This window comes from Lissotriton helveticus, chromosome 6 (assembly GCF_964261635.1).
Source record: "Lissotriton helveticus chromosome 6, aLisHel1.1, whole genome shotgun sequence".
Taxonomy (NCBI): domain Eukaryota; kingdom Metazoa; phylum Chordata; class Amphibia; order Caudata; family Salamandridae; genus Lissotriton; species Lissotriton helveticus.
Genome location: NC_136067.1, coordinates 1544499149 through 1544519822, shown reverse-complemented (window position 1 = coordinate 1544519822; position 20674 = coordinate 1544499149). Strand labels below are relative to the sequence as shown.

The 20674-nt window shown below is 44.9% G+C and overlaps 1 protein-coding gene across 2 annotated transcripts in view; it reads left to right on the top strand.

Moving 5' to 3' along the window:
• Positions 1-3682: 3682 nt before the first annotated feature.
• KIZ (kizuna centrosomal protein) overlaps positions 3683-20674 on the top strand; it is an 824452-nt gene continuing 807460 nt past the window's right edge. For both annotated transcript variants that reach the window (XM_078649325.1, XM_078649324.1), the window contains exon 1: positions 3683-3849. In XM_078649325.1, coding sequence (XP_078505451.1) covers positions 3743-3849 — 107 coding nt within the window. In that variant the 5' untranslated portion in view covers positions 3683-3742. The remainder of the gene's footprint in view (positions 3850-20674) is intronic.

Genomic DNA, 20674 nt, shown 5'->3' with positions numbered 1-20674 from the left:
GGGCAGCTCTAGGCTGGGCAGGGTTGAGAGCAAAAAAGGCACGGAGCCGTATCTTATGGAAAAACCCCATGAGTTCAGACTGGAGATTCAGGATGTCGGGGTAGATTGTAGGTACAAAAGAGAGTCCCTTACTTAAGATAGAGATCTCTTGTGAAGAGAGATTATGTTCGGACAAATTAAATAGAGGAATAGTCATGTCTGAGGGATCATTAACCGTTACCACTGATAGAACTTGCTCCTCGTTTGTCTCTCCCCTGGGGGGTTGTTCCATCTCGCTTGCTGTTTTACCCTTCCCCTTTTGGGTGCTTCCCCTCGACCTCTCCCTAAAAAATGTTGGGTAGGGTTGCGGTTGGAAGTGCTAGCACTTTTTTAATTACTATATGTTTAATAAATTGTGGTCAATATTGTATATGTGAATTGTGTAATTGTTTTTCGCCCCAAAAAATATTTTGTACTTAAAAATTAGACAGGGGAAATTCTTCGCTCCAGTCAGAAGCTGCACAGCGTGGATTCGTTCAAGGAAAAGTGTGAAACGATTTTTCTTCACACTTTTCATTTAACTAATCCACGCTGTGCAGCTTGTGACTGGAGCGAAGAATTGCCCCAGTCTAATTTTTAACTTTACAAAGGTGCTCACTGGGACAGGGCATACAACAAGCAAGCAAGCACAATCTACTTAGAGCATTAATCATGTTGAAAAAGTGATAAAATGTTGGGCATGGACTCATGTCTCAGTGAGAAACCATGCATGCCATACTATTGGAGGCGGTGGGTGTAACACCCCTCTGCCCACGAAGTAACAACAATCTCAACAGAGTCCAGGGTTCCATTCTTTTACTCTGAGCATTGTGGCAGCTGAGCCAGACCTGGCCCCTTACCTCCTCTTGGGATTTTTATCCCCTTCTGCAGCAGCTATCTGGGACGCAAGAGACTGATATCCCAATATGTAATTTGTTTAAAAGAAGCCTTTTGCTTTCTCTATGTGTTAACACTCACTGGATAGGCCAACTGTAAAGCCCAGCATAGAGAAGAGGTGGTTGTGGGCCTCCCACATTCATTAATGTGTAGCCGACACCGACACAGAACTGACCTCAGGGAGTTTATCGGAAGTATTTGCTAAAGTCAGACTAGACCGGACTGTCCGGATCGATGAAGTTGGCTGTCAGGATTAAATAAAATAAAATGGCATTGCTGAAGGTACTATATCGTGCTCACTCGAACTCAGCGAGTTAAAATCTGTTGTTTAATTCTTGTTTTAATGAATTCAATGAATTTTATTTAAGGAACTCGAGATGAGATGAATTGTATCGCCCTAAACACTATCTTGTACATATTATCTGGTCTTTTTTAATATTGTCTGTAAATTGTATACTGTCTTTTATGATGCATTAATCGAAATAAAGACGAATGAACTGAACTGAGTCTGAAAGCAGCACAGAAGTTCACGTTAGCTGCGATGCTGTTGCAGAAAGGCAGTGTCTGGTAGGATAAATGTGTCTTTTAACCCCCCATTCAAGGTACTGCTCCCTCGTCAGGGACTGGAGCTTTGTGTACTGACGCCTCAAGAGGCAGTGACGACTATACATTTGTACAATTGTTGCTGCCTACGGAAGCATACACCCACCCGAGTCAACCCACTTGTAGCAGAGGTCTGAGAACCCCAGCACGAAGTCAATTAACTGTCAACTACACTATCAAGTCAGCTGAAATGGGTGTGAAGCAGTTAATAAAAACAAATGATGTCTTAAACCCCATTACGAATTAAATGAGAGTTTGCGGCTAAATCTAAAATGTCCTCAACAATTCCACTGCCTTACGATTCCTTCTTATACACCCTTTCCATTTTGGCAACAAAAGCTGGTTGCTGCCATTTAGAGAATTGAAGTTAACAACACAGTGGTTCCCATAGTCAAATATCTACCGTCAAGTGACTTCATAACTTCAGCCTGTTTAGGCTTTTTGTAAACAACTGGTGAAATGTTTGTCTTGCAATTTCGTCTTTTCAAATGTTGCTGCTGACTAAACCGCTAGAACTTGTTCAAGTGGGCTAAATCGCTAGAACCTGTTCAAGTGTATTACACTTCTCAGACTGTGGTCTTGGATTAGTGTAAGGTTAGTTTTAGCACAACACCAGGCAAGCGTTTCTTCTAAGTGAGCAACAACTGATTTGTACACGTCCATTCTGGACATCTGCTATGAGACTTTTAGGAGAAAGGCAATTTCAGGGGAGAGGGCAAGCTCATGACCCAACACCTTGTGCTAGACCTGGCTTTTTTTCCTATCGCAGTTGGTATTCTGTGGCTTGTAGTTACAAGTTTTTCCCCCAAGGGAAGACTGGATGTGGACCGTAATGGCCTAATGCATGTACTACCTTGACACATTAAAGTCTCTAAGGCCCTCACCTGCTGGCTTAGAGCTGCTTCAGTACATGTTATAACATTTATATCCTGTTAACATAGCTTCTAAAGCTATTTCCACAACTTTACTTCTGCGCTTCAGTCCCTCCTTCCCATTCTCCATGAAAAATAATGCACAGAGCCTTCAGCACATCTCAGGTTCTTAATGTGCAGACATGAACCCAGGGGGCTTCTGCTGACAAACCTACACAGTACCTGACTTTTCCTTAAATAAGGTGCTTAAATTGGTAGCATATTGTTAATTATAGCACCGAAGACCCTGAAAGAAAAAGTAAGCTAGTGACATTAAAAAGCAATTATGGTGTTTGGCAGGTGTTATAAAGTTGTTTGAAAATCATTACTGCACAAATGGGAGAAATATAGGAGTTTTTTTTTAATCCTTGACCGTAACTACTTTGTTTTATGAGCAATAAAATATCACTCAAATAGTTACACATAAGACACTGAAATGTTACATATAGGCTCACCAAAACATGGACACATTTGTTTGTAGTTTTACATAGCGCGAAGTCGACCCAAAGGTATCGGAGCGCGTTACAGTAGCACCAGTTACATTACACCGGGATTCATTCATTTTTGGTAGGCATGGATAGATTCAGATATGTGCCCAACATCACAATATGTTGAGCAGACCCCGAGACTCGAACCTGGTTTACCCAACTCTAAAGTCGGCCACACATACACAAAAGGCATAACGGGCAGCTACGATATCGTCAGAATTCTGATTTGAACAGATGGAGTGCCCTATATAAAACGGCTTGCTCCCTTGTACTCCTTATGTTTCACTAGTGGATACCTAATTTTAGTTTCCGTTTTTGCTTTTGAAAATATGATCTCTAAACACTCTTCTCCGATTTTCCACGGTGCTACCGCATCGCCAGCCCCTTCTTCCTCCGACACCCATTCTGAATATAGGTGGCCCGGCTGCTACTGCCGGGAGGTCTAATGCCTGGATCGTGGCTATCTCACTTCAAGGGACTGATCATATAGAATCCGGCCCGCTACGAGTCCAAAGAACGAAAGTCCCTTGCCATCTGCCACAGTACGGCTGGAACAATATTTACTACAGGCACGTGCGGAATCCACAGCCAATGAGCACGTCGGAAATGTATTCAGCGCACTAAGATTGGCTGAGGTGCTGCAAATGCTCCTATCCTAGGTAACCTTGCACATTGTCAGACCCTCTTAGTCGACTCGCAGAATATGTTCAGCCATGTGATAGGCGGTCGACAACCCGGATGTAAGTAGCACAATATTTTGTTAGCAGTGCATGTTAGGAGGTGTTGCTTGGGAACAGGGTTACGTTAAACGGGCGGGCAACTCCAATGATGGAGCCGGCTGTGTTCACGGGAGTGCGGAGGCAGCGGAGGCCTCCGGCGGGCAGCGACTACTATCAGCGGATTGGGGCTTTACAGCAGAATCTGAGGGACAGGTGAGGGGAGCATTGTTGCAATCATACCTAAAGTAGCTACCTCCTCACATGTCGTCTGGACAATTGATCCCAGACCTGCTTTTTATGACCACTTTAATGCATTTAAAGGATGAAGGGTTAGTTGGCTTCAGTGAAACTAATTAGACTTAAACGCATGTTTAGACAAAAAGCCTAAAGCTGGAAACGTAGTGTGTAATTTATGGCATGTCGAGGGAGGTGACCTCCATATTTCACTTGATCCCCACGTTTCAACACACCCAAAGTAAGCAGAAGACGCCTTATTTATTTAGTTAGATTCGTTGATAGCTTATTTTTTCCGAATGTATTTTACACCAATGAAGTTTTCAGGAACGTTTAGTCGCCCCGTCTCTAAATCTCACTAGGTGTTATCAAGTATTGGCACGTGCGCTTAAACTATAGGCACTCAAAATGATTTCTTCCAGTATACACACACACGCACTTCCAGACAGGCCTGCTTTCTCCATGTGCACAGGGAAGTAAAACACCATACGCATAATGCCAACATCTGGAAACAAGAAAGTGGGACGTTTAAAAAAAATCTGGGGAATTTGACATGCGTTGAATTGGAGGCAATTTTCAACAGGAGATAGCTTTAATAAAGCTGTATTTGGTTAAAAAAAACTGTGAGTCACCCTTCTGAGACTGATGTGTTGGTTTGTATGACATGGGTAGATATGAAAGTGCATGCAGATATTCTTCAAGCGCAGAAACGGTTTGACAATTGGGCCAACATGTATAGGGGTGCTAACCAGTACTGTAACTGGGATAACAAGGTTTGAGGGGGTTCTCTAAAAAAGGCGTAGACAAAGAAGTGTAACTAGGTATCTTTTATTAGAGGCACCTCCTTAGTAATCCGATACTCCCTACATAAAAAAGAGACACTTTTGGATGAACATGTCCTTGATTGACACAAGCGCTCAATGCACTCTAAAAAAAACAAACATCTGTTTTTATAAAACCTGTCGATAAGGGATGGGGACTTGTCAGTATGGATTGTGCAGCTTATGACAAAGAAATTCTAAAAAACCTCTGTAATACTTTACGTTATCACTGCATCTCGCCTCACTGAAATCAGGCATTTGATGTTATACATTGCAGATGGGGATTGCATCCTAGTTGTATAAACAATAAAGAATTTCACTTTTTAGACAAAAAAGATCCCCTTATAAAGTATGTATTGCTTATGGTTCCATAAGTGCACCACAAAACCTTCGTGGAGGCCAATAATTTCAGGGCTCCTTGCTTGAGCCTCTGTCACAATATATTGATTTCTTCCTCAAACCTTTTTTACTTAAATCTCAAGCTTACATCAGAGACTCAATGGGCCTTAACAAAAAAGTTGAAGATTATCCTTTTGAACCTCACAACAAAATGCTAGTGAATTTTGATATTGTATTACATTCCTCAAGATCAGGCTGTAGCAGTAATTGAAGACACTGTCAACAAAAGAGAGGCCCAACATGACGTCTCCATTGCCTTTCTAGTTCACATAGCCATAATATGTTTGAAAAAATGTTTTTATGTTCAAAACTGACATTTTCCTGCTAATAAAGGGAGTGGCTATGGGGCCTAGCGACTACAGAGATAGGTAATATCCACATGTCATTTTCTGAAAATAAATCGTTACACAGTGACAACAATCCTTGCAAAATACATATTAAATCGTGGCACAGGCACATAGATGATGTTTTTACTATTTGGCATGATTCCTCTCTCTTACTACAAGAGTTTCACAGTTGGCTAAACAATCGTTCTAAAGATGTCAAATTTACCATCAGTTCAGAATATACTAAGCTCAAATTCCTTGACTTTTGGTCATAAATAACAGTGGGCGCCTGATAATAAATCTTTATACCAAACTTAAAGACACAAACACACTCTTGCATTTTACAAGTGCACATCCTAGAACATTAAGAGAACCTTCTTTATTGCCAGTTTCTGTTGATTCGTAGAAAAAGTACACACCAGGACAAATGCTTTGAGATTGCCAACATGCTATGTAACAAATCAATCCACAGAGGTTCTCTTAAGAAATTGGGGACGAACTCTGTGAAAAGGGCCTGGTTCACACCACGAGGGATACTACTGTAATCTAAAAGTAGAGGAAAAGCTACTCCCCTCACATATGTCATCAATGATAGCCGTAAAGCTAATAAAATCAAGTAGATTATGAAAAAAAATTGGAATCTGTTGGAGAACTTTCATTCACCAAGGTCCATGTTTTCCTTCAAAGGGGATAAGAACAACCACCAATTTCTAGTGAGGGCTACTAAAAAAGCAATTAAAAAGATCTAATCATTCTATTGGGTCTCCCACCTGTTCAGGGTCATTTCAGATGTGGCCAATACCAAGGGCTAGATGTAGGTAAATCAGATTTACCGATTCATAAATACCGAATTTTACCGATTCGGTATTCATGAATCGGTAAATCTGATGTAGGTAATTATTCGGTATCAAATACCAAATCGGTAGGATTCGGTATTTACCGATTCGGTAATTACCGAATCGGTATTTGCCATTGATTCCTATGGGCCTTGAAGCCCATAGGAATCAATGGCAAATACCGATTCGGTAATTACCGAATCGGTAAAAATACCGAATTGCCAAGGGGGACAGGGTGTCACTTTGACACCCTGTTGCACCCCTGTTTCTGGCTTGTGGCACACATACATGTATGGGCATGTATGTGTGTCACATGGCACAGGTGTACATGCACAGATGTGCATGTACACAGGAATTCGTTATTTACCATGGAATAGTATTCCATGGTAAATAACGATTCGGTAAGGGCCTGTGGCACTGATTGCAGTGCCACCTACATATTGATTTACAGAATCGGTAAATTTACCGATTGTATAGATCAAAGGCCCCCTACATCTGAAAATCCAAATACCGGTCGGTAACAGCCGAAATCGGCCGTAACCGACCGGTATTTGCCGTCCTACATCTGGCCCCAAGTGTACTAATTCACAAATAATTCCTAAGAATCAATTATAAGCAAAATAACATTAGACTGACATATGTTTCTAATTACAACTCTAAAAATGTGGTGTATTGTCTTGCCTGCCCCTGTAACAAATATTACATTTGGAAAAAACACCTAAGACTTTAAAAACCGATCGCACAACCCATTTCCCATTTTAGATACTCAATGCATATGGCATCATTGGTACACCACTAGGATGAACACAAAACAAGAGGATGCAGCCTAACGGCTAGAGCGGTCGACCTCGAAGCTGGGGAACTGGGTTCTAGTCTCTGCATGGGCCCGAAACATCCTGTGATTCTGGACAAATTCCTTAATCTCCACTTGCCTAACAAAAATGAATGTATCCGTCTGTATCGCAACTGGTGCTCATGTAAAGCGATCTTTTGGTCGAGTTCTCCCTATATAAAACTCCCCCTCCCTAAAAAAAAAACCAAAACATAATGCAGTTGACATCCATCCATTAGATAAAACTGAATGTGATATACCATCATCCTCGGGAGGGAGGGAACACAGGGTGAGGGATGAATACCAATTAGCTAGCTCCAAAGTCAAATTTACTGAAAAACGTCGCAAAGCCCACACTGGTTTAAATGATCATGATGAATTGGTGACTGTAAGCTTGTATTAGAAATCTCCTATATAGGAATGCATGCTCAGCCAGGAAGTGCCCGATTATCACAAAATATCCATGTGTACGGTTTCATTTACCATATGAATAATAGAGAATTGTTGTTATCAATTGTTATTCGTCTGTTTTGATTTTACAAAAGCATTGACTATACCTGCATTGAAAGCGCCAGCTACACGCGCTAAAGCAGCCCTCCTAAGACCCCCCCTGACACAGCGACATCCAGCGCTGACACAGGGGAAAACGCCCATACCGCCAGCGCGGTTCCAAGGCGGAGCCACGCCCACTGCGAGGCCACGCCCACTAGGACTCGTACAAAACGCTGAATGAAAGCGCGTCGCATTATTGTTTTGTGTATCCTCTGAGGCGGAAGCCGGAGGACTGCCTTTTGCACCCTGATTTTAAAAACTGTTATTCGTCTGTTTTGATTTTACAAAAGCATTGACCATACCTGCATTTGATTGCTTCGTGTATCCTCTGAGGCGGAAGCCGGAGGACTGCCTTTTGCACCCTGATTTTAAAAACTGTTATTTGTCTGTTTTGATTTTACAAAAGCATTGACTATACCTGCATTGAAAGCGCCAGCTACACGCGCTAAAGCAGCCCTCCTAAGACCCCCCCTGACACAGCGACATCCAGCGCTGACACAGGGGAAAACGCCCATACCGCCAGCGCGGTTCCAAGGCGGAGCCACGCCCACTGCGAGGCCACGCCCACTAGGACTCGTACAAAACGCTGAATGAAAGCGCGTCGCATTATTGTTTTGTGTATCCTCTGAGGCGGAAGCCGGAGGACTGCCTTTTGCACCCTGATTTTAAAAACTGTTATTCGTCTGTTTTGATTTTACAAAAGCATTGACCATACCTGCATTTGATTGCTTCGTGTATCCTCTGAGGCGGAAGCCGGAGGACTGCCTTTTGCACCCTGATTTTAAAAACTGTTATTTGTCTATTTTGATTTTACAAAAGCATTGACTATACCTGCATTGAAAGCGCCAGCTACACGCGCTAAAGCAGCCCTCCTAAGACCCCCCCTGACACAGCGACATCCAGCGCTGACACAGGGGAAAACGCCCATACCGCCAGCGCGGTTCCAAGGCGGAGCCACGCCCATTGCGAGGCCACGCCCGTAACTCTCTCCACAAATGTGCCGGCCTTACCAGCGCAGCGGACGAGCGCAGCGGGAGCGCCTAAGGCAAGCTCGTCTGCGCCCGTCCGCGCACGGCCGGGCCTCGGGCCAGATCCCCTGTCGGACAAAGCTGCCTGTAAGGTAAGCTACTCACGTCGGGACCTCCTAAGTCTCAGACCTACCATCGCGTCTCCCTGTGAGTATGTTCACGATCTTGAGGGACCTTTCATTAGCTGCACCTACTGCCACCCAGCCCAGCTCAAACTCCATAATCGACCCTACAAGCCCCCAGCCCTTAAACTCGCTACTCTGAACTGTCGCCCTCTCCCTAAACACGCGATGCTAATTAATCATCTCATAGAGGACCATGAGATCGACATTCTGTTCTTGACGGAAAAGTGGCTTTCCCTACATTCGGAGGCAGATATGGTCCTAGCCACCCCACCGGGCTTTCTCATCCAGTCCCTACCTCGCCCCTCAGGAAGGGGTGGTGGTGTCGCCATCATTCACCGGGATTATCTCCCCTGCAAAACCAACGATGCACAAATCCTTAACTCTGAAAGCCTCCAGTTCACAATTAAGTTGGACCCGACTAACTCACTTACAGGCCTCCTAGTGTACCGCCCTCCCGGCCATCCAGGTCCTTTTTCCAATGCTCTCCTGGACACGGTAGCATTACAGGCCCACTCTATCACCAACTTCTTGATCTTAGGAGACCTGAATATTCATCTTGATGACCCTCTTGATACTGGGGCAGCTGACCTGATCACTGACCTGGCGGCTTTCGACCTCCACCTCTTAAACTCCGGAGCCACACATAACAAAGGTCACTTACTGAACCCGGTGTTCACGAGCACCCTCACTATGCAAGCTAGCGAGTCCATCCCCCTCCCTTGGACGGACCATTTTTTAGTCCCCTTCCAACTACCAGGACCTTTCAGGAAACTTCAAAAACCTTCCACTTACACCAGAGACAGGGCTTGGTCCAAGCTCCCCACGGAAGACTGGGCCAGGACCCTAAAGTCAACTACCCCTGCCTACTCAGTAGATCCGGCTATCGCCGATAGTAAATTCAGAGAGTGGATCACTACTTCCCTGGACTCCGTACTCCCATTTAAAACCCAGGAGGATAAAAAGGGGAAACCAGGATCCGCCCCGTGGTACACCCCGGAACTTCGGATGCTACGCAAAAGTTGCAAGAGAGCCGAGCGGCTATGGAGGAAAGACTGGCAGCACGCCAGCAAGGAAGCTTACCAGAACTCAGTTAGAATTTATAAATCTGCCCTTAAGCGCTCTAAAGCTTCCCATTACGACACTCGGATAAAAGAATCCACCAACTCAGCTAGGGAATCTTTCCTAATAGTAAAAGAGCTATTGAAAATACCAACCACTCCCCTCTCCAACACCCCCCCCCGTAGACCGAAGCAACGAACTAGCCACCTTCTTTAATGACAAAATTGCCCGTATATTAGCATCGCTTCCCCCTCCCTGTTTCTCCAACCACATGGACAATGAATCACCCCTCAGCCAGACAGGAAGCTGCATGCGCCCCCAACTAGCAACATTCAGGGCAGTAACCTGCATCGAGGTAGACGTAACCATGGCCAAAATGAAAAGCGGATCACCTTTGGATCCCGCACCCATTAGATTTCTTAAAACCGTAGCCCCCGTCATCGTTCCTACGATCACAGAGCTTATTAACAGCTCGCTTGCCCAAGGATCTGTTCCCACCAGCTGGAAGAGCGCAGTGGTGAAAGCACTCCTAAAAAAAAACCAGCTGGACCCAGCAGACATGGCAAATTACCGGCCAATCTCACTCCTCCCTGGCATTAGCAAGGTAGCTGAGAAATTGGTTAATGGACAACTGTCTCAGTTTCTTGAGGTAAATAACATCCTACGGCAATCCCAAACTGGGTTTCGCCCTGGCCATGGCACAGATACCGCCCTTCTTGCCGTCATCGAGGAGGCAAGGCGCATCTTGGATTCAGGAGGGTCAGTGGCAGTGATCCTCCTGGATCTCAGTGCAGCCTTCGACACAGTTAACCATCGTGTCCTTCTCCATCGGTTGGCGGCAGCAGGGCTCACTGGGACGGCGCTCAGGTGGATAGAGTCCTTCCTTGCCGGGCGCTCGTTCCAGGTATGGGACGGCAATCACCATTCGACCACCCTCCCCCTCACGAGCGGGGTTCCCCAGGGATCATCCCTAAGCCCTACGCTTTTTAACGCCTATATGGCCCCCCTTGAAGATAGTGAGTTATGCTGATGACACACAGTTGGTCGTCTCTCTATCCCAACTGGACGACCACCCAGATAATCTGGCAAACTGCCTCACGGAAATCCACAGCTGGATGTGTGAATCATCACTCAAATTAAACGGGTCAAAGACCGAAGTTATGCTCATGGGAAAGCAATGGGTGACCATCCCCCCATCGGTCTGGCCAGACGTGTTCGGGGAAATCCCCACCCCGAAACAAGAAATTAAGACCCTAGGAGTCTGGCTAGAACCCGAGCTTTCAATGAAAACGCAAGCGGCCAAAACAGCAGGAACCTGTTTTGGGCTCATGCGCACCACCCGCAGGATTCTCCCCTTACTCCCGCCCGCATCCAGAAAACTCCTAGTCCAAGGGCTAATATTGTCACAGTTGGACTACAGTAACATGGTCTATCTGGGAGCCCCAGAGGCCACCATGGCTAAACTGCAACGAACACAGAATGCAGCAGCCCGACTACTTATGAATCTTCCCCCCAGAGTGTCAGCTAAACCAGCCATCAAGGCCCTGCACTGGCTACCAGTGCGCCAAAGGGTGGAATTCAAAGCCATGTGCATTGCATACAAACTGATTATTGGAGCTGGCCCTTCGATCCTCAGTGACCTGATAACTCCTTATAAAGCCCCCAGATCCCTTTGGTCTGAGAATGAACATCTGGCCAACATCCCTAAATTCAAAAAGACACGTACTGGAGGCCGACGCTTCTCCGTGAAGGCTTCCACCGGATGGAATGGCCTCCCCCGTACCCTCAGATTGGAACCCAGTTATCTGATCTTCAGAAAAAAATTGAAAGCACTCCTATTCCCTAAATAAACGTCCCCTCCCCTACCTTCCCTCTCCTCTGGATATCACAACCATTACAGCGCGGGGATGCCTTCGGGTCACCAGGCGCTCTACAAATCGTCAAATAAATAAATAAATAAATAAATTGCAAATGGCAGCAATGATGCACTGACACAAGGATTATACAGAATTGTTTTGTTGATGGAAACATTGTTATGTCTTGGTGACATAAATAATCTGTACAATGTAATGGATGTTTATGGTAATGGCTTAATATAAATGTACAGGCAGGTCTTTTTATATATTATGCAGTATTGTAATAATGTATTTGCAGTAGCTTAATTATGAACTCACTGCTGTATTCACGGGCCATACAGACCTCTTCCATTTCAAAATGGCGCATCTCATGTTGCTTAAGAGCACTACATGACAACCATCGTTAAAACAATAGCTGTATACTCTAACATACACATTGTGACAAACTGCAAATGTACATATTGTCTTCATTTATGATACACTTTTATAACAATGTAAGCAAATAGCTCAATCTGATGTTGAGTATTGAAATAGACGGAAAGGGGTCTGCCGCATCGTTGTTCTATAACGCACAAGCATACAAATGGACAAAAACACTTTCCTTCCTAGGTTAGCCCATTGTTTATTATTAGTTTCAAGAAAGCATGTCCAACTGCACTCCACAGTACAGAGGGTCAGTGGGTGAGTCCAAGATCCCATTAGGCTCCATGCCATCACAGTTTTAGCAGCGACACCGAAGATCATAATCACTGGAGCGCCTCAGATCATGTAAACAGTAAGTCTCACTGACCTCTGTTCTACTTTCACCCAAAGGAGTGGCATTTTAAGTAATTCCAACTATTGCCCTCCTCTTTTCTGCATCCCATAGGGGACAGCATATTTTAAAGTTAATTGGATAGTTCCTGTTATGCAGTGCAATTTATGTTTACCACCAAAAGCATATTTGGTGAGTCACACTTAGGCCATCTTTTTAGGTCTCGCTCTCGAGACCTATTGTCATCGAGATGCCTCTCAAGGGAGACAGACCGGGGCACGCACAGATTCTTGCATATTCTACTTTGTGGACGCACACGTGAGACGCGCCTGCCACAAAGCGTGCACAGCTGGCGTGAGCCAATCAGGGTCGAGTCAACAGTGTGAACGCGCCCCGGAAGGCGCGGCAGCACTCAGCAGACCAGACCTCTCCAGAGACACATGGATAACCACAACCACCAGATCACTCCGGAGACACATGCACAACCACAGCCAACCACGCCGGAGACAACAACCCTCTGTTTCGTGAGCGGGCGGCGCCATGTGGCAGAAGCTTCACTCTACATTCACCTCCGGTGCCCAACAGCGCCACTGCCCATCTCCGCACCCACCACCGTCCCGTCCCACACCAACAAGCCCCATGTAACTTTATTTATTACTTCCTTTATTCGTTTTTATATAGCGCAGACTTTACCCGAAGGTGTCAGAGCGCTGTACAAAAGGAACAGGACTGATATAAGAGAACATTACAAGTGAACAAATTAAAAAAGCAAAAGTTACATTACATGAGGCAAAAGTCACAATCGTGAGTGAACTAAGTACACGGAGGGAAAACTGACGTGTGCAGGTTACAAAAGCGTACAAAGTACAAGTAGAGGTGTCATACTGCAATAAATGGAGGACACTCAAACACAAGAACAAACGTTACATAGGCAATGGTGGCACTCTCCACCACTCCCGCGCTGAGGATGAGCCCCCCACCACCGCATCCCAACAGCAGAGCCCCTTAAATTCGTCTCCACGACACGGCAGCCTCTGTTGCCTGCGCAGCAAAGCACTCCTCCCCCGCAACTACAGTACACCCCGGCATCCCCCACAACACCCCCGACCACAGTAGTAGTACCTCTGTGGCTCCCACCTCCGAGTCCTCTGCAAACCGTGGCACGCCATGTGTCCTTGCCCCGGCAGCCCCCTCCTTGGGCCGCACGACCTGCGCAGCACACACCGACCTGAGCACGGTGAAGCCTGCAGGTGCCGCCACTGGGCACGAGCCGCAGACCACGGCAATGTGCACGCCCACAATGCGTGCGCGTCTCTCCCACCCCTCCCCAGCAAGCTGCCCATTGTATTCTTTTTTTCTTTTTTATTTATGCGTTTTAATATAGCGCGGACTTTACCCAAAGGTGTCAGAGCGCTTTACAAAAGGAACAGAACTGATATAATAGAACAATACAAGTGAACACATTTCAAAAGTTACATTACATGAGGCAAAAGTGACACTCGTGAGTGACCATAGTAGAAGTGGTAGCAAACGGTGCATTACAGGAGGAAAAAGTGACATGTGTGCAGGTTAAAAAAGCGTACAAAGTCCAAGTAGAGGTATAATACTGCAATAAATGGAGGACACTCAAACACAAGAACAAACGTTACTTAGGCAATGGTGGCACTTGTGCAAGTGTCGAAAGCAAACAAAAAGTACGAGGTAGCAAACTGTGTGAACGCGCTTCCCACGAGCAGATTCTGGTCTGTGAACGTGCTTCACATGAACAACTTTTGCGCGTTCATTCAATTAGAGTGCTCCTCTCTGGAAGACCTGCTGTGTTAATTATAGGTCCTTTTCGGGAGAGGTGCTATTAGTTAGCAGCGTGGGGCGCCTGTCGGCATGCTGTGATAATAACTTTCTTTGTTTTTACATGCTGCGCAGCAGTTGATCTGCTTTAGGTCAATAAAAAATGCTCTATGGCGTGGTCACCATTGATGGTGCCATATCACTTTTTTTTTTATATACTTTGAGCCATGTTGCAAAGCAGCTCGACTGCTGTACAGCGTGTTAAAAAAACCATTGACAAAGTCAATAGATTTTCACATAAGTAAAACCATTTCTTGTTTTATTACGTTTTAGGGCGTGGTTGAACAGTTTTTAAAAGTGTTTATGCCACTATCTGTTTGAGCTCGCGTTCATTGCCTTCCAAAGTGCTGATCTTGGTGGTTGAATCAGACTAATCTCTCTTCCATGTCATCTTCATTTGGTGCCACATATGAGCTGATATGCACACACAGAAGAACTTATTTTTCTTATGAACCTTGTCACACCCAGGCAAGAAAGCATATCAAGAATTCATCATTTGCGGACTGATTATTCATAGTGCTGTTTGGAGAGCCCAGAGGACTGATCCGCCTATCACTTCAAACACCAGCCAGCGTGTGCTTCACTCTCCGGTTCCCGAAGATGGTAGATGTATACCCAGTCCTCGGGGAGAGTTTGGAGATATTGCAACTGCAACATTCTCTCCCGAAGCTCACCTCTCCACCCCCTAAGGCATCATTGGAGCCACTTTACGTCTTACAGTGGCTCTGGTCCCACTATGGTACTACCCTGAATAATTTCTGCCAGTATAACCCCCAGTTTTGGCATTGCCTAGGTCACTGGGTAGGGCTGATTGGAAGTACCGCGGCAGACACCAGCTGCATATGGGTAAGCGCGTATATACCACTCAAAAGAGTGGGTGGTGGGATGTGGGTGGGCAGTCCCCTCAGCTCATGCTGCGCTAGTTGATTATGTCGATTCTAGGCAGTCACAACGCTTCTTCCCATATTTACAATTCGTGGCCTGATGCTTCAATGAGCACATGGCGGCTAGAAACGGCTCAGTAGGTGGAAAAAGAGGGCACAAAGCGGGAGTGGAATGTAGTGGCTATCTGGAACCTCAGCAGACCATTCCCACCTTTCTTCAACTAATAATGCACTCTAATTGGTAATGCGTACTGCAAATACACCATAACATAAATTAGAATAACATATAAATCATATGTGCATGCTTGGCATCTGACCTGTTCTCATTGATGGATTCTGCTGAATGGGCTATAGCTATAAAGGTTTTTTAACTTCTGGCAGCATCGTTTATGCCAAAGATTAAGTCAAAACCCAGATGTCATTTGAAGCTAGAGCAACATTTTACACCTACATCAATTAATTCGATAAGTAGACTTTCGGTCCTTGCATTGACCTCAGAGTAATGACTAATGACTACCTGGGCATCTGTGGCTGAAGTGGATGGTTTGTATATGTACCTTTTTCCATGCCTAATGCATCTCCATAGTTTGGAAATGTATTTCAGAGACTGTTCATTATTTTGTATACAAATTAAAAACAAAGTACTTGTCCCGTGAGTCTTTTTAGGAGTCTGCTGTTCTGCCCACTGCAATCTCAGGTGTCACATCTGTGTGTTTATTTTCCTTTCTCTATGATTCTGTCCCTGTTTAGGTCTCGCTGAGCCAACGTGCATACGTTGCTCTGCGAGAGTATAGTAAGGGATTTAAAAAGTGCTCCCAAAGGCTGCAGGTGGATGAGGTACATTGCATGTGCGCCGGGAGCGCGCATCATTTGTCAGCCTGCAGCCTTTGGGAGCACTTTCTCGGCTGCTTTGATGTTCTCAGTGAGCTGTGTGGCTAATGAGAACACCAAAGCGGCCACGAAAGTGCTCACCATTTGCCACCCCCTCCCTTATCCCACTTCCTGCTTGTTCCCGCTTAATGTTGTTGCCTTTAGTTTTTTTGCATTTACCTGTAAAAATAAAAAAGAAATTGTTTGATCTCTTCATGGTTTTGTTTCTAAACTCTATCTATCCATCTATCGGACTCACTCTATCTATCGTCCTCACTCTATCTATCTATCTATAGATCGCCCTCACTCTATCTATCTATCGCCCTCACTCTATCGATCTATCTATCGCCCTCACTCTATCGCCCTCACTCTATCTATCTATCACCCTCACTCTATCTATCCATCTATCACCCTCACTATCTATCTATCTATTGCCCTTACTCTATCCATCTATCACCCTCACTCTATCTATCTGTCTATCTATCGCCCTCACTCTATCTGTCTATCTCTCGCACTCACTCTATCGCCATCACTCTGTCTATCTATATATCGATCGCCCTCACTCTATCTATCTATCGCCCTCACTCTATCTATCTATCTATCTATCTATCTATCGCCCTCACTCTATCCATCTATCGCCCTCCCTCTATCTATCTATCGCCCGCCCTCTATCTATCTATCGCCCGCCCTCTATCCATCTATCGCCCTCACTGTATCTAGCTATCAATCGCACTCACTCTATCTATCTATTGCATCACCACAGCATCACCACAGCATCACTCGTCGCCACCACATCACTCAGCGCCACCACAGCATCAATCTGTGCAACCATTCAACAACAACTGGTTCAAATATGTTCTCTAAATGTTTCAAGCTTTATTACAAATGTCACAAAAAGATGTTAATATTTCACTTCTGTTCGTGGATATTCTTCACAATAAAATACACTGAACATAATCTTCACAAAAGTTATTTACAAAAGTTTAAGCTATTGCCATTATAAATTATAATCACTTTTATTTAAGTATTAATTATTTAAAAAAATTAAAAGTCATTGTTATTTGTAATATCAATACCTCTAAGTCACGTAAATACAACACATATTGCATTACAAATGCTATGGGTGTCACATTTGCGAAAGTTAAAACTATTGGCATTGTAAATGACAAAGCTATTAATTTAGCTATTTTCAAAACCAACACGTAAATAAAAACTTTGTCATTTACAATACCAATAGTTCAAACTTTCCTAATGCGAGACCTATTGCATTGCAAATGCTTGTTTTATTAACTGTTTATGCATTACATACGACTATGTCTAAAAGGATGACCATGGTACGCACTGTACAACTGAATACTAAGACCAATTCGAATTTTCTAAAATTCTCCCTGATAGGCCTTTCTATTTTTTTTTCCTCTGCTAAATTATGTCTCACTCTGGAGAAGCAGCACGTGCGGGAATTAATTTCGAGCTGGGCTGGTCAGAGATCTACACTGTGCCTCATCTGAGAGATTTTGGAAAGGGTTTTCAAATTTCTACAAGAGGCTTCACCTGGAAAGTGGAGTTGCAGAAAGCCTTGAGGGCCTGATCAGAGAGAAAGTTGCTGAGGAGCAGTCCAGAGGAGGAGCAGGAAATTCCTCTGGAGGAGGATGACTTGAGTCTGGAGTCTGATATGGCTCTGGAACTGCCTGTAAAGGGGGCCAACAATGTGCTGGAAGCAGTGAGCTTCCCAGAGCAGGGGGCAGTGCCTCATCCAACAACCTGTCCTTGGAGGAGCTATCAGACAGGAGGTAGGAAAGGAAGCTCAAGCTGGTACTTGCTAAATTGTAGCAGGCTCGAGAAGAGAGGAGGCTGGCCGTGGAGGAGAGGAAACTAACGCATGAGCTCAACCTCAAAGAGCTGGACATTAGAGCCCTACAAGTGGGGTCCAGCAGTGGTGACAGCATACCTGCAGTGTCCACTGATGAGTCCTTATACCCAAGGATTTGGTGCCCAGTTATGTGGTGGGGGATGACCAAGGCAAATGATTTGCAGCCTATCCAGTGACTCTAAGAGAGCACACAGTCCCAGAGGAGTTCTGGGGTGGTAGTTTATGGAGTTATATGCCCACAGTGGGAAGAAACACACTCCTTACACTAGAGGCAGTCGACCTGACATGCTACACTGCTATGAAGGTCATCCTAGTCAGTAAGTTTGGTTTGACCCCTGAGAGGTATAGGCTCAGATTCTGGGGCAGCCACACGATCTCACCACAAATGTGTGTGAATTTTCTGGATTATGTCAGCAAGGCACTGAAAGTCTGGGTGAGGGTCAGCAAGGTTGATGATTCTTAATAGCTGCTCAACTTAATTTTAAAGGAGCACATGCTTGATATGTTTTCCAAAGTTGCGCCAATACCTGGTTGATAGAAAGTTAACTGACCCCAGAAAACTTGCTGAGGGGGCGTACATCTGGGTCAAAACCAGAGTAGTCCATAAAGGCATCTGGGGGGGGGATCCCAAAAGGGTGGTCAGGGTCCCCACCAGAAGAATTAGTTGGAAGATAAAAGACAGAGTTATGTAAAGGCCATCAAAACAACTCACTGGAAAGGGTCTGCTTCTAATTCCCAATCTGGCCCCCAGAAGAAAAACTATCCTGACAAAAGTCAACAGCTCAAAGCTCCCAAGAATTAGGAGTGCTTTGAGTATGGACACTACAAAGGAGATCCCAAGTGTCCAAAAAGAGCAACACCCCCCACTGGAGAAAAGATTCCAGGGGTGGCTATTATATATTGCTGGGGGAGGAGTTTGTCCCAGTTAATGGGGGGAGTTTAGTGGGGTTACCCTAGTGTCCCTGGGTGATAGTGACTGGTTCCTAAGATCCATGCATCCTCAAATACTACAAAGCATAGGCAATGTGTCACCATTGATGGGCAATGAGGTAAGGCTCTGAGAGATACAGGTGCCAGCATGACTATGATACAGAGTCGGCTGGTGTCCATAGAACAGGCGATTCCCAATGCATTCCACCGTGTTGTGGTAGCTGGCAATAGAGAGGGTCACTATCCTGTGACTGTTCGTTTTGATTGGGGGAGGTGTTCTGGTCTTCTGAAGGTTGCTGTGAGCCCTTCCCTAACTTTGGACTGTTTGCTTGGTAATGACCTTGAGCACACTACCTGGAAGGAAGTGGAGCAGAAGTCTCTTATGAAGATGTTGGGGTTACCTGAGTGAATCGTTCTACCACACGATCCAAGGCTGCCCAGGGTGGGAGTCAAAAAGAGCTGGAGCCTTCCTGGACCAATGGCCCAGCCAGTTGCTAAGAAGGGGGAAGGCAGAGGACATAGGAAACTAGCACCGTAGTGTCTTCCCAGTGAGGTGGATGGGGCACTTGAGGTGGCCGCCCCACTGCCCACTGAGGAGGGCACTGCTTCCCTTGCTGACCTACCTGAGCTTGCTGGATGGCTTGTGGAAGGAGGACCCACCAATGAGGAGTACTGTAGCGCACAGAGGGAGTGCCCAACCCATGTGGGACTGATTGTTACTAGGAAACACAATATTGCTCATTGGGTTGTATATAGGTTGCAGGCTAACTGGATTTCTAATTCTTATTGGCACATTGACTCGGTCCACTGACCCCTGCGGTTATTAGGGTAGCAGGAGTATTCCCAGAGAACATATCACAACTGGCCCCAGTCAGTTCTTAATTTCGTCAACATACCTTCTGAACGAAATGTTTAGAATACAAGAAAGGATCATCTACATCACTCACACTCCGGGACCAAACGGTTCCAACAAGCATCTAACTTAAAGGCAGTCACTTTTATATATTTTTTATTTTAGTCCCCAGTAGATAAATCATACATGTACCCAGGATCCTTAATGACTTCACTCAACATCTGTCATACTCAGTAAATCGAATCATGTTTCCAGGAACTCTAGCTGAATCTGAGAATATTTCATAGCAACACATTCTGAATTATTTGAATTTCTAAACCTCTTCTCACTTCTAATTTTCTCACCCCTTCTTCGTGATTCAGGAAGAGATAAACATATTGCATGCTTTATTGAAACTTCAGAAACAAAGTATGTAACATTATTTATCAGATCCTAATTTGTAATTCTCCATGAATACCGAATTAGGCTTCCTGCCACGGATAAAACAAATACATACCTCACGATATTTCTTCATGTTGTTAAAATAAAAATCCTCCTTAACGGGCATCTGTAGACTCCTCAAAGAGATTTTTTGCTACACATTAAAGTCTAACTCCATGTAAAAGCAGCAATTTGTGAGTGGGACATATGATCGCCAGATTATGAAATTCACAAAGGAGGTTGTGGAGAATCTGCAGCTAAGTTTTTATTCATATCTGATGTGATCCAAATGTATGAGTTCTTAAAAAAAGTGGCCTTCCAAATAAAGTTAAAACGTGGTAAATGAGCTCTAAAACTCAATCTAGGCAAATGGAAGGAGCTTTATCTGCCCAATTCATGTAAAAAAACTTCAACACACATGGGGGTCATTACGATGTCAGGTGGAATCACTTCCGCCCGACACCGCGTCGGTCATGGGACCGACCAACAACCGATCGGCGGGTCCGAACTCCCCATTAGGATGCGACCGAACACTGTTCTG